Source organism: Fistularia commersonii, chromosome 29 (genome assembly GCF_037954325.1).
Source record: "Fistularia commersonii isolate RoL2024-O1a breed Wild chromosome 29, RoL_Fcom_v1.0, whole genome shotgun sequence".
In the NCBI taxonomy this organism is placed as follows: Eukaryota; Metazoa; Chordata; class Actinopteri; order Syngnathiformes; family Fistulariidae; genus Fistularia; species Fistularia commersonii.
In genome coordinates this window covers 11,673,071-11,685,088 of record NC_141312.1, presented here as the reverse complement: position 1 = coordinate 11,685,088, position 12,018 = coordinate 11,673,071, and the positions used below count along the sequence as shown (strand labels likewise).

The 12,018-nt window shown below is 40.1% G+C and overlaps 1 protein-coding gene across 2 annotated transcripts in view; it reads right to left on the bottom strand.

The window, feature by feature from the left end:
• Positions 1 to 789: 789 nt before the first annotated feature.
• The window catches only part of sh3pxd2aa (SH3 and PX domains 2Aa), a 134,962-nt gene continuing 123,733 nt past the window's right edge, over positions 790 to 12,018 (bottom strand). For both annotated transcript variants that reach the window (XM_086176724.1, XM_086176725.1), the window contains 3 exons: positions 11,443 to 11,492; positions 9,403 to 9,522; positions 790 to 9,041 (listed from right to left, as the gene is read on the bottom strand). In XM_086176724.1, coding sequence (XP_086032850.1) covers positions 7,047 to 9,041; positions 9,403 to 9,522; positions 11,443 to 11,492 — 2,165 coding nt within the window. In that variant the 3' untranslated portion in view covers positions 790 to 7,046. The remainder of the gene's footprint in view (positions 9,042 to 9,402; positions 9,523 to 11,442; positions 11,493 to 12,018) is intronic.

Sequence of the window (12,018 nt, the reverse complement as noted above, 5' to 3'; positions counted from 1 at the left end):
TTGATCCAGCTACTTGAGGGGTGGCATATCACATTGTAAGTTTAGAGGGTTGGGTTGTCCTTGGGACCGAACATCCCTGCCTCAGTTCTTCCGTTCATCATGACCTATTGAAGTCCTGTTGAGTAAGACACTTAATCCTTGCTCTCCCGGCGCTGCTCAGTGGCTGCCTCCTGCTCCATGATGGGTTAAATGCAGGAATCGAAATTCACTGATGTTGTGCTGAATGTGACCATAAAGTTGTTTTTCAATCATCATTCAAACAGCAGATCATACCCTTTTTTTCCTACAAATTGGACATTCCCAAAAAATGGCATGTTGGTAGCTTTTTATGCAAATACATACTTATTTGATGAGCAAATCCATCTCTTTTTCTTGTGCAAAATGTTTAGAGAAATTGTAAATATATTAAATCATCACCACTTTCAATAACTCTTTCATCGCCTTGCAGTTTAAAAGGAAATAATTATCAAAATATGTTTTATACTGTCTCTGTGAAACATAAGGATTGGTCCTAATGTGTTGAGCTGTACAGTCAAGGCATTAAATCTTATCTGGGCTTATTGTTCATCCTTCATTTCTTTCACTCTCCTAACCACTCCGTAAGGCAGCAGCATTTTTCTGCTTTGCCATAACTAAACCCACCTTATTCCTGCACAAGAAAAAACAAACAAATTACGACTATCTGAATCTGTATGACTGCTGCAGCAGAATTTCTGAATACTTTGCAGGTGGGATGTGACGTTTTCCATTTAGGAGATTAAGACAAATGACAAACAGCACCGAAAATAATACATTTAACATATTTGTCTTTATTTGGATAATGTGAGATATAATGTAAACACGTACAAGATGCCAAAAAGAAGGGAAAAAAAAACAAGAATTGTCCAAATGAAACAGATTACAGATTACAGATTACAAAATGTACTTTTTCAAAAGGAATGTACAATTGCAGAATGTTTCTGATCTGAAGGATATGTGTTTGGGTTTTATTTAGAGCATGAAGATGCGAACTATTCAGCTTGCCGTCCTGTCACGATGTCAGGTGGTGTGGCCTGTAGACTCATGGATAATTCATTGACATTTACAAAAAGGCCCTGTAGCCTCCTAAAAGCACGACCTCTTGAAAAATATCTCTGCAGAATTTGCTTGAAAAAGTGGGGGGATATAACATAAAAATAAACAATATGGATAGAACAACAAAAAACCTCCTTTGGTCTGACAAACAGTCTGCAGTGGTATAGCGGTAACTGTTAGTTTCATCGAGTGTTGTTTTGCTTTGAGTTATTAGAATTTGCTTGACGCCATAATTTTTTGGCTCACAATTCTCTACTGTAGGGAAATGCCAGAGGTTATTCTATCGGTGCCACAATGATGGTTCGGCAGCTTCTTCCCACTTGTCAGTAAGCGCCAATCATTCCTAACAGCTCACCTCTGTTGCTAAAATATGGCTGAGTGCAAAAGGGCACCAGGCAAAATCTGATACAGAACCTGTTAAAAAACACTGGACTTGTTTGGCTTAATCAAGACACATGGTTGTTAATTAGAACATGGGTAGTCAAACTGAGAAAAGCCCAGTTTCTTTGATACAGCCACCGCTTTGGAGAAAAGACAAGGCTCCTTTTAATGCCTGCTGCCATGTTAAACAGGAACATTGTTAAATTACATAAGAAAACAGGATGTTCCTGTTCCTCTGTTCTTTTAACTCAATCCCTTGACTAAAAGCACAAATCCTTGCTATCTCCTTTCTCTTGCAATCAAATTGTAAATTAGCCCACCCACACACACTTACCCACACTGGAAACCTGCCCTTCCTCTGATCGAACAATGTCTTCAAAAACTAAACACAATGCTCCTTTTTCATTCGCTTACATTGCAAATTATCGTTGAGAAGGGAATAAACCATTTAGCTTCCATGTTGGACTACCACATTGGTCAATTACTTTCTCAAAATCAAACTGAGAAATAAGGGAGAACTGACAGAGAATTGTTTCTGAATTTCACTGGACCTCCCAGTTGCAGGGGCTAGAAAAGCTTAGATGAAGTTTAGACTTTTTGTTGAGATCGGGTACTATTAAATTAGGGTTAGGAATGGTTCTATTTCCCATTACAGGTTGAACAACAGTGATAAAAACAGACTCCTGTTTCAAGGATTTATATTTTATGTGACTTTCATATCTTGGCCATCCGATTGACACTTGGCCTCCTCAGACCCTATGACTCAATTCTTCTCGTGTCAGCCTGCATCCCATGCTCAAGACACCCTTGACCTTCTCTTCCCAAACCATTATGCCTTAGGAACAAAAATGAACGCTCCTCTATGGGCCCGCCTTGATATTTCCTTGAAAACAATTTTCTCAGTCAAAGCCAGTGCCATTTCAAGGAAAGATTTGATGACCTTTCTTACACGCAGAGAAGTGAAGAGCAGAGGAGGAACATCCAGCAAAGGCTTCAGATCACAGAGCTTAAGGTGCTGCATACCCCAGAGCTTTTATATCTCTGTTACAATCAAAAGAGGATGGGGCCTCTCTCTTAGCTCTCTCTTCACCCCCTGGACCAAATGACCTTCTGCTTCAAAAAGTGGCCTCCATGCATGTTGGAGGCAGACATGCCACATCAACTGAAGTCATTTGCCATTGAGGACACTGGTGCTGCTACGGGCCGAACCTCTATACTGTAAGTAAGACATACACCTTGAAGTGAAATTGACTTTGTGTTTTCTTTGGGGTCTTACTCTGCTAGTGTGGCCTGATTCAAACCAACCTAAAACTCACCACCTCAATGTGCACAACTATTGGACTATTTGGGGGCAAAGGGAAAACCTCCCAAATGTTTCAGTATGTACCAGAGTAAAAATATGAAGGCTAACTTTTGTATTGGAAAATGTATTGAGCTTGCTTGTGCTTGTTTCTGACGGTGTTTGCGTTAAGTTTATGGTATAAAATTTTGAGGAATTTTTTGAGGAACATCCAAAGACCCAAGGCGTTTGTATTTGTCAGATATCTGAGAATTACTACATTCAGTGAAAACATTTTTAACTTTTATTAACAACTTTGCAAGCTGGTAAAGCTTCTTATGCACCCAAAAGGGCATATGGTCAAGATATCAACAAAAAAATACTCGAGTGTCTTTGTGCAATACCGAATGCTAGACCAACTGCTGTTTTTCTATTGACTTTTCGTTTGCTGTTACGGTGTTTAAGATCACTCGAGCAAACCAGAAAAGAAGGCACACTACGATATAAATCAGGCTAAACAGCAGGAGTGGGAATGCTCCAACGATGCAACTGATTGTTATTTATTCAGAATGATTTACCCAGATAGAAAGTTACGTCTATGGGGTGAATCTGGTGCCTCTCATGGGTGCATTCCTTTCAACGAGTAGGCCATATGATTAGTTGAAATTCATAAAGTAAAAATTCAGAAAATAATCATACTATGCTATCAGGCAGTTAGAAAATTAATGATCAAAGCTTCTTTGTAATTCTTTCAGAGGCTTGCTGCGACTGCGTCACACCACTTTCCTATGTTTCCTTTCTTTATAATGGTGGCAATGTATGAAAGGTGAGCAGGTCCAGGCCATGGTTAATCCTTGTCAAAATTTTATCATGGAAACTAGACTTGATTTCTTCCCTTGATGACATTTCACTTTCTTCAGTTCTCTTCAGTTCTTCTGAAAAACCCTCCTGGATGAGAGGGGAAGACATCGAGTCCAACTGTTGTTATAAGATTTTGACAAGGGGTGAGCGTGTAGGGTTTTTGAGGTGAAAGTCATGTGACCTTTGCAGGAAAAAAAAAACAAAACAAAGAAATGGCTATCCTTATTTTTTTCTACACAAAGAGCTGCACCTCATGCTAACAAGGCTTTCCACGGGTTTAGCAAAGAAAAGTGTTTTTTTGTTTTTTTTTATTAGCATACATCCTTGAATTCAAAAGGCTGAAATAAAGAGCTGAAAAATGAGCACCTCACTTTCATGACTTCCAAATGCCACTTGCATTGCTGTGATTGGTGTTAAGTTTTGAAAAGGAACTGGACAAAATGATACAAGGCATCTGTGCAGACAGACAGAAATAAGTGAAAGGTAGAAATAAAGAAGTGAAAGATAGAAAGAAGCAAAAGAAAGAAAGAAACAAACAAAAAATAACTCCAGTAAGAAGAAAGAACAGAGAGCTACTGAATTCCATTCAGGCACATATGTTACAGCGTAGAGGACCAATTCGAGGTTCCATACGCAAAGAGATCCAGATAGCTGTAATGTCAAGAGAGAATAAGTCATTGGGATTTTGACAGTTCTTGGGCAGGATGAGCAGACATGCGCTCTTTTGGCAAACTCCCACACCAGAAGTAACAAAACTCATGAGTGCCAGGTTAACAGGGAATATCTACACTCAACAAATGAAATAGCATATTTTTCTAGGTCTGTGATACTTTTCTTTTTGTTGAAGCATAATTCACATTTTTTGTTTAAATTGGACATTTTTTCGTAGGTACAGAGTCTAACTAATTAAAGAAAGTAAAGAGGTGAATAACAACTGAAGCTATGAAGCCAAACAGCAGGCTTAAACTATTGCCTTGCAATGTCAGCTTAAACAAAAACCAGCTTGATCAAAGACAGAGCAATGAACAATAATAACAATATGTGCTGAAGCTAAAATAAGAACAAAATAATGATTCAACACATTTACATAATGCCATATTCTTGAGGTGAGAACAAGCTGCCCTCACCGCAATTATTTCATTCACTTTATCAATTGTGTGGCCATCAAAAAAATCACTATAGTGAAATAAATGTCATTTTCATCCTTAAAAACAAATTCTATGAATTAGATCGCAAATATTATTTGCTCATGATATCGTCAAATCTAGTTTTTGCTTTTTTTAAAAAGTGAAGTCCTGTACAGTGTTGGCAGATTCACTGACCAGCAGTGCATTTCTTATTGCACTGAGGTAGAACTGCTGGAAATGTGTGGATGTTGGAGGTCATCACAAATTATGTCTTAGTACCACTAAACATCCACAAGAGGTCTTGGTTTATCCAATTCTTACCCCAGGATAATATGGTAAAATTGATTCCTATTTGAACTGCTCAATTTCCCATGAGGTGAGGAGAGAACTATGATGTTAAATAACACGAAAGAAATATTGATAATAATATGCTGAGTATACACTGCATCTTTCAATTAATGCACTATAAAAACCCCTTTAAAGTGCAATAATTTACCAACTGAACCACTTCATTCTTCATTATTGCCATTGTGCAATCATATTTACATGAACATAAATAAAACAAAAAGTATATTGCTAGAATATATAACTGTGATCTAGCGGGTAGTGTACTTTAGTTTAACAATAACATGATACTGTCCAGCAGAGACATAATGAAAAGTTCATTAGAAAATGTATTTCAGCAGTCTTGAACATCAGCCATTTGTAAACTTTAATTTGTGTTTCAGCTGTAAATGTAGTAGTAAATAGATCATTATTTACGTCAGTGTTTTCTCATTGAATGTCTACTGTGATTTAGGGACATTGCTGAGATTTTGTGATGTTATAATATTAAAATAAATTCAAGATACACACACACACACACACACACACACACACACACACACACACACACACACATATCTGTATGTATATATATCATGATTTTATTTTGTTGAGTAAATCACAGCTGTATCAACTCTTCAAAATGTGCTTCTTTAAACATATATCAAATGTTGCCAAGAAATGATAGAAAGAGACTTTTCCAAGGCATTTTGTTGAATACACTATATTATTAAATCAATAAATAACATATAATAGTAGCCAATGAAACAATATGACTCAGTTGGATCACATTTTAGGCTCAATGCTATGGAAGTATATCCCTGGGATTTAATTATTTAACTGTATTTACAGTATTTCATGAATATATACTCTTTAACAGCAGTGTTAATTATATCCAAAAGAAACAAAGTATACAAAATCAATTGTTCAAGGTAATAAAAGCCGACAGTTAAACTAAACCAAAGTTATGGCTATTCATTATTTCTTCATTAGCTACCTAGATAACCTGATAACTGCTCTGCAGATGACTTTGTCACTTAAGTAGTTTCTTATTTCCCAGGAAAATTAAAGATCTATCTAATTGTTGACCTTGGCGGTAAACTTAAACGTGGCAGTTTATCGTATGTATTCCTCATTGATAAACTGGTATTAAAACCTTTAACTTCAATGGCCAAAAAACTGATCTACCAATAAACTAAACCTGTGTATCAGACCTAAGCACCTGTGTGTCAGCTCAGATGCTACCTTACGTGTGCCACAAGCTTCTACAATTATAGGCTGCTACCGACTGTCACAAGAAAGCAGAAATAATTCTCTAAGGAAGACATTGTAACAAAAAAACAAGCTGAATAAACCCACGGACTAAGCATTGTAAATGTTGGTTTGCTTCATGTCTGTGGTTTAAAATGAGTAAATTCACTGGTGACTCAAGTCCCTATTAATATCTCTTTTTGTATCTGAATGATGTGTTTAACCAATTACAGCACTCCATTTTACTTGGACATGATTGGAGCATTTGATTATGGAAAAACTCGAGGTGGAGTTGATAGGCTTATGGCACATTTAAAAAATTTGGTTGGTTTAACATTTTACCTTCCACCATTCAGGACTTACAAAAGGCACTTATTGGGCCATAGCCAATACTTGTATTACAGATTACAAAACCTCTTACAAAACCTCTTTGAGAGGTTCACTCCCATTTACATCAAGTTCTATGTTAAAGACACTGTCCTCCACAAACGTGGCCAGTCTTTCAGATTTGATTAATTGTGGGACAAAATACTATACACTTCTCTTTGTGTACATTTGAATAAAACAGCACTGAGTGTTATTCCTTTTTCGATCTGAACACGTTTTCCTAGTGGGAGTTCTGGCTCTTTTCATTTTGTGTCATGGTCATATTGCTTTTGGGGAGTCTTTGGGTAATATTCTTCGGGAGGCTTGCACTGTCTTCCATTGGGTCACTTCGATGGGTAGGGGGTCTTGGGCAGAATGTGAATTTATTTTTTCCGCTCCAGGTAGTTAGAGGGGACCCAGCCTTTGCGGGGAATCAGGCTGTCCTGCACCTGACAGTACCACCAACCATTTGGGTTTCTCTCCAAGACTTCTAGAAAGGTGCCCTCAGTAAAACCCATTGTCTCCTCATCACCATGGTAGTCAGCAATGGATACATAAACATCCCTGCCAAGGTTGTTAGGGATCATTTGGCTCTTCTCGATCACCTTGGGACGAACCGTAGACACCGGGATTCCATTGCGTTGGCTAAATCTGCCATGGGAGTCCTGCATTTTACTCGTGCAAAATCCGCTCCCCGAGGACCCCAGGCCTGAACGCTCAGCAGGCCTTGTCTGACTTTCAACAACTACATGTGGCCGCACGGTGCTGAAGGAGGCATTTCGACGTATGCCAAGAGTAGCAGAACCAGAGCCATAGTGATCGCCCCTGTCATTTCGTCTCAGGGACCCTGTCATATAGTGAGTGTCCTTAGCTTGATGGGTTGTGGTCACAAATACAGACTGAGGTCTTACAGCCACCTGGCGCACCCCATTCCTCATACGTACAGCACCATTAACAATTCCAGAGGGCTTAGAGAAGCCACCAGGAGGTTTGGAAGGAATTGGTGGCGTATCCCTTCTCAAACCCTGATGTTGTGTGGTCAAACCCTGAACGCTGATATTATTGAGGGCAAGAACATCCTGTTCGTTTTTCTCCAGGCATTTGGATTTATTCCCCACACTGCCGTGCCGGTCAGATTCTAGCCCACTGGTATCAGCTGCTTGTTTGACAGGTTCCAAGAAGTATGAGGGAGCCCAGCCCTCCTCAGTGCCCCAACGAATGTACCACCAACCACTATCCTGCTTTTCCAGAACATCCACTTCTACAGCAGCCGGAAAGCTGATCTCAGAGTCCTGGACTTTCTTATAGGAATCCAAGGAGAGGTAGAGACTGGGGCCTTCCAAGTCAGAGTCACCACGACTTCCTTTCGAGTAAACTGAGGAGAGATCTGATGTACTCTGCAAACACATCGAGTCCTCTGATGAAATAACAGAAGCTGCTTCCAAGTCTTCCCCTTGAGAAGATTTGAGACCATGTCGCAACTGACCCGTGGGCCTCAGCTGGCGTCTGAGAGAGCCAATATCCATCCTCTCAGGACTCTGGGGCTCCGATTTAGTGAGTAGTGGTTTTGGCCTGACTGAAGGCTTGGGTCTGGTCGAGGGGCTTTGACCGATCCTCCGTTCAACATCCCTACTAAGGACCAAGGCTTTCTTGGAGCTCTGCCTGAGTTCATCTGATGAAGACTGGGGACTCTCCTGAGACCTATAGCTGATCTCTAGGTGTCTCCCCAAAGTTTGGCTTCTTCTATTCATCTCCGTTGTTATAGTTTTCATGGGTCTACCCGGCAAAGGTGAGGATCCAGAGGGTTTGCGAGGGACAGTAGAAGAATGGTAACTCCTTGGAGAGTTGGGCACACTAGCGCCTTTAGCTGGGGCTCCCTCTTGGTCACAGCTTGGCCTAAAGCCATCATTCTCGTAGATACAGTCCTCTTTACTTACTTCTTCGACAGATCTGAAAGAGGTCCTTCGATGGGCGAAAACTGGAGATTCCTTACAGACAGGAGGGGAGGCTTTGTTGAAAGGAGGAGAACGGTGATACTTGTTGCTGATCGTCACATCCAGGGGGCGTTCATCTTTAAGAGAATCTGTGTCAGATTCCTTGTCACACCCAACTGTAGGGATATCATATTCAGGTTCCTCATACACGGGTTTTTTCGGTGACTCAGCCACTCTGGAGGCCGAGTTTGAGAGAGGAGATGTCTCCACTGACTCCTGCTTCTTGACAGGTGGCGCAGGAGGTGGGACTTTTGGCCGGGTTAGGGTACTTGTTCGACGATTGAGGTTGGGCTTCTTGCGCTTGTCAATGTAGGAGCATGGGGCCCAGCCTTCCATCTCTCCAATCTGTACATACCACCAGCCTCCAGGGTTCTTCTCTATCACCTACAGGATAAAATGAGATGGTAGCTAATTTGAAAAGCATTTTTTTTGTTATTTGTCGAACCTACAAGACATCATTTTGACATCTAAAATTAATGAAAACTAAGTTCTTGCATGTGACTTTTCAGTTTGCATGTTAACATTAATTCGAAATGATAAGTGCGTATAAAGTTGTCAGCTAAATATAATGTTCTTTCTTGCTGTGGCTCCCGAAAGTGTGTTCTGCCTAAATTCCTTCACAAATTTCAAGGATGCATCTCCGTTGATGATTAAGCTGTCCTGTTTCTTTGGGGAACACTGAGTTTGCATCCATATTCGGTGAGCCCTCGCTGTCATATCTTAGTAAAAACGAATAGCATCTTACATCAGCCTTTTGTCCTCCACGGAAACTGATACCGTCAGAGATGGAGGACTGGAAATCAGCAATGGTGTAATACTCGGCTTCTACAGCAGGTGGCTCTGGTGGCTTGGGCAAGTGGAATCCCTAGTCAGCAAAGGACAAAGGATTCATTACATTACATTACAGTCATTTGGCAGATGCTTTTATCCAAAGCGACTTACAAAAAGTGCAATTCAGTCACCGAAGATCTGAAGTACCAGTAGTCGGAAGTCAGAAGTGACCAGTCTACCAAATAGCCATCTCAGAACCATAATAGCCCTCTCAGAACCATTTAGGTATCTGGCATCATTGCGTTAAAAAGGCATTTAGCATAATTTCATTATTCATAACCAAGAGGGTCGACTCATTTCAGCATTTCAAATAATGTATAGACACTAAATGTAGTTAAGCTAAGTGAAACTCTTTTCTATTGTGCCAATACTAAGCTACCTATTACCTCGCTGCCAATGTATTTGGAGTTACAATTCTATAATTTCCCAATTTTTATCTTTACTTTAAGTTTTATTTCTATATTTTAGTTTCAGCAATGAAAAATGTTAACTTAAAGGTTCAATGGTTATGTGGTAATTATTCACCAGCGGTGGGCTATCAGGGCCCGCAAGGCCTTCTCTGCTGGCCTAAAAAAATATCTGAATCACAAACGTTAATTATATTTTGTCCATGAATACTTATTAAATACTTCCAAATGGTCTATCACTTCCTTTCATAGCTTTTCTCCTGGTTGTGTATATAAAACCATTTAACCAATCACATTTCAGCTATAATCTGTTGCCAGGCAGAGTCAAAGTCAAAGGAGTCTGCCTAGGGGGAGGGCCTGCACAATCGGTTCTGCAAGCCCTTCACGCAAAAAAATAAGTGTTGATGACCCTGTTGCATCAACCAATCAGATTTTGAGTTGGCGACATCAAAGCCTTCTATCAGGCGTCAGCAACATAAGTGTATTCACACCCTCTGATTACATAGTCAGAGGTGGACTAACGTATTAGCGAGGAGAAGTGTGCTAGCAAGCTGCAAACAGAAATATAGTTGAGTTTGTTTAAGATCGTTTTTTTCAACCCACAATGGCTGCAGGAGGAGAAGAAACAGATTTAGCTACTAATATATTGTTGAAGCCATTTTCCTTTTGAGGAAAAGCTGGACATAGTAAAGAAAGGTCGGGCAACTCCTAAGCTAGCGAACCTGTCACAACCAGGAAAAGGATTTGTCCAAAATTTTCAAGCCATGAACTACGACTGGTACCCCTGGCTCACAGGATCTGAGGTACACTGCAAATTGTATTGCTAGGAGTGCTTGGAGCTGAAGAGCATGGATAATCTGTATGACAGAATAATTGAATTCTATTTGAAGAAAGAAAGGAGGATGGATTTTGTCTACAAATGATCAGAATTTTGGTGAGTAAAATACGGCTATTTTCCTAAATAATACAGCAAGTTTATGAGGTTATTATTGGTGTTCAGGAAATACACTTAGGAGATATCCCAGGCTAGAATGAATGTCACTCTGAGAGGATCATTCACCCTCTCTGGACACCCGCTGAGACGCGTCCAGCGGATGTGCAGGTGAGGAGGTTCTGGCCCGAGCCGGGGAGGCGCAGTCATTTTATACCATCGCCTCAACGGTCGTGTTTATTTCCTAATAAGGACTTGTTTTAAACACTCTTGGAATTTGGGGACTTGGGGTGCCAGGCCGCGCCCTCGGACAAAGCTGCGGGGTGCGCGATTGATTATGTGCGGGGGTGTCAGTGGAAGAGCACAGAGTTGGGTATCCTTTTGTCGTCACGTGATGCGCTCCCGCGGGCGAATTTTAACACTACACGGGTTATCTATCTGCGATGCGCCTCTCTTTATACTGCATTTCTGCATAATAAGATGTTTTTTATAGCCATAAAATAATTATTGGGGGGTGGATTGATTCGGAGCACTACTGAAGGCCTAGGTGTAAAATGCACGGCCCACCACTGTAATTTACAAACCCAACAGAGAATGGAATAGAGAACAGTCTTACCAAGTTCACTTCCCTTCTTGGAGGAGGTTTTTGTCTGAGGTTCGGAGAGCCTGATGAAGCAAAGTAATATATCATTAACAATGCACATGTGATTATTAAATCAACTTCCAACTAATAGTATAATTATTCAGATATTGAAAGAGAAACTACAGTAAAGAAGGTCCATCTGGTCCATTGCCAGATGTACATTGGGTAACTTGCTGATCTGTCATTGTGTTGTTAAAAATAGGTGTTCCAAAGAAATAATGAGCTGTTTTTATCACTGTCTCAACATGTTTTGCTAACAAATGTATTTGTTTGAGCTGTTGAATAAGATTCTGGTAGGTGAATAAACCAAAGGGTAAAAATTATCTAGTATTGTTGAGGTCTGCTAGTTTAGTACACGATGCTTTCTCAGTTGATGTCCGCAATGAACTTCGCAGAAACATTGGTCATACAAAAGTTAATATCTTGATCAGTCATGAACCCTTTTGTTGCTACTATACATTAGGAATGGATGGGTTTGCATGATAATTACACAGGAATAAATATCACAGTACAGAAATATTTTAAAGTTATTCTTGTCAAGAATTCACC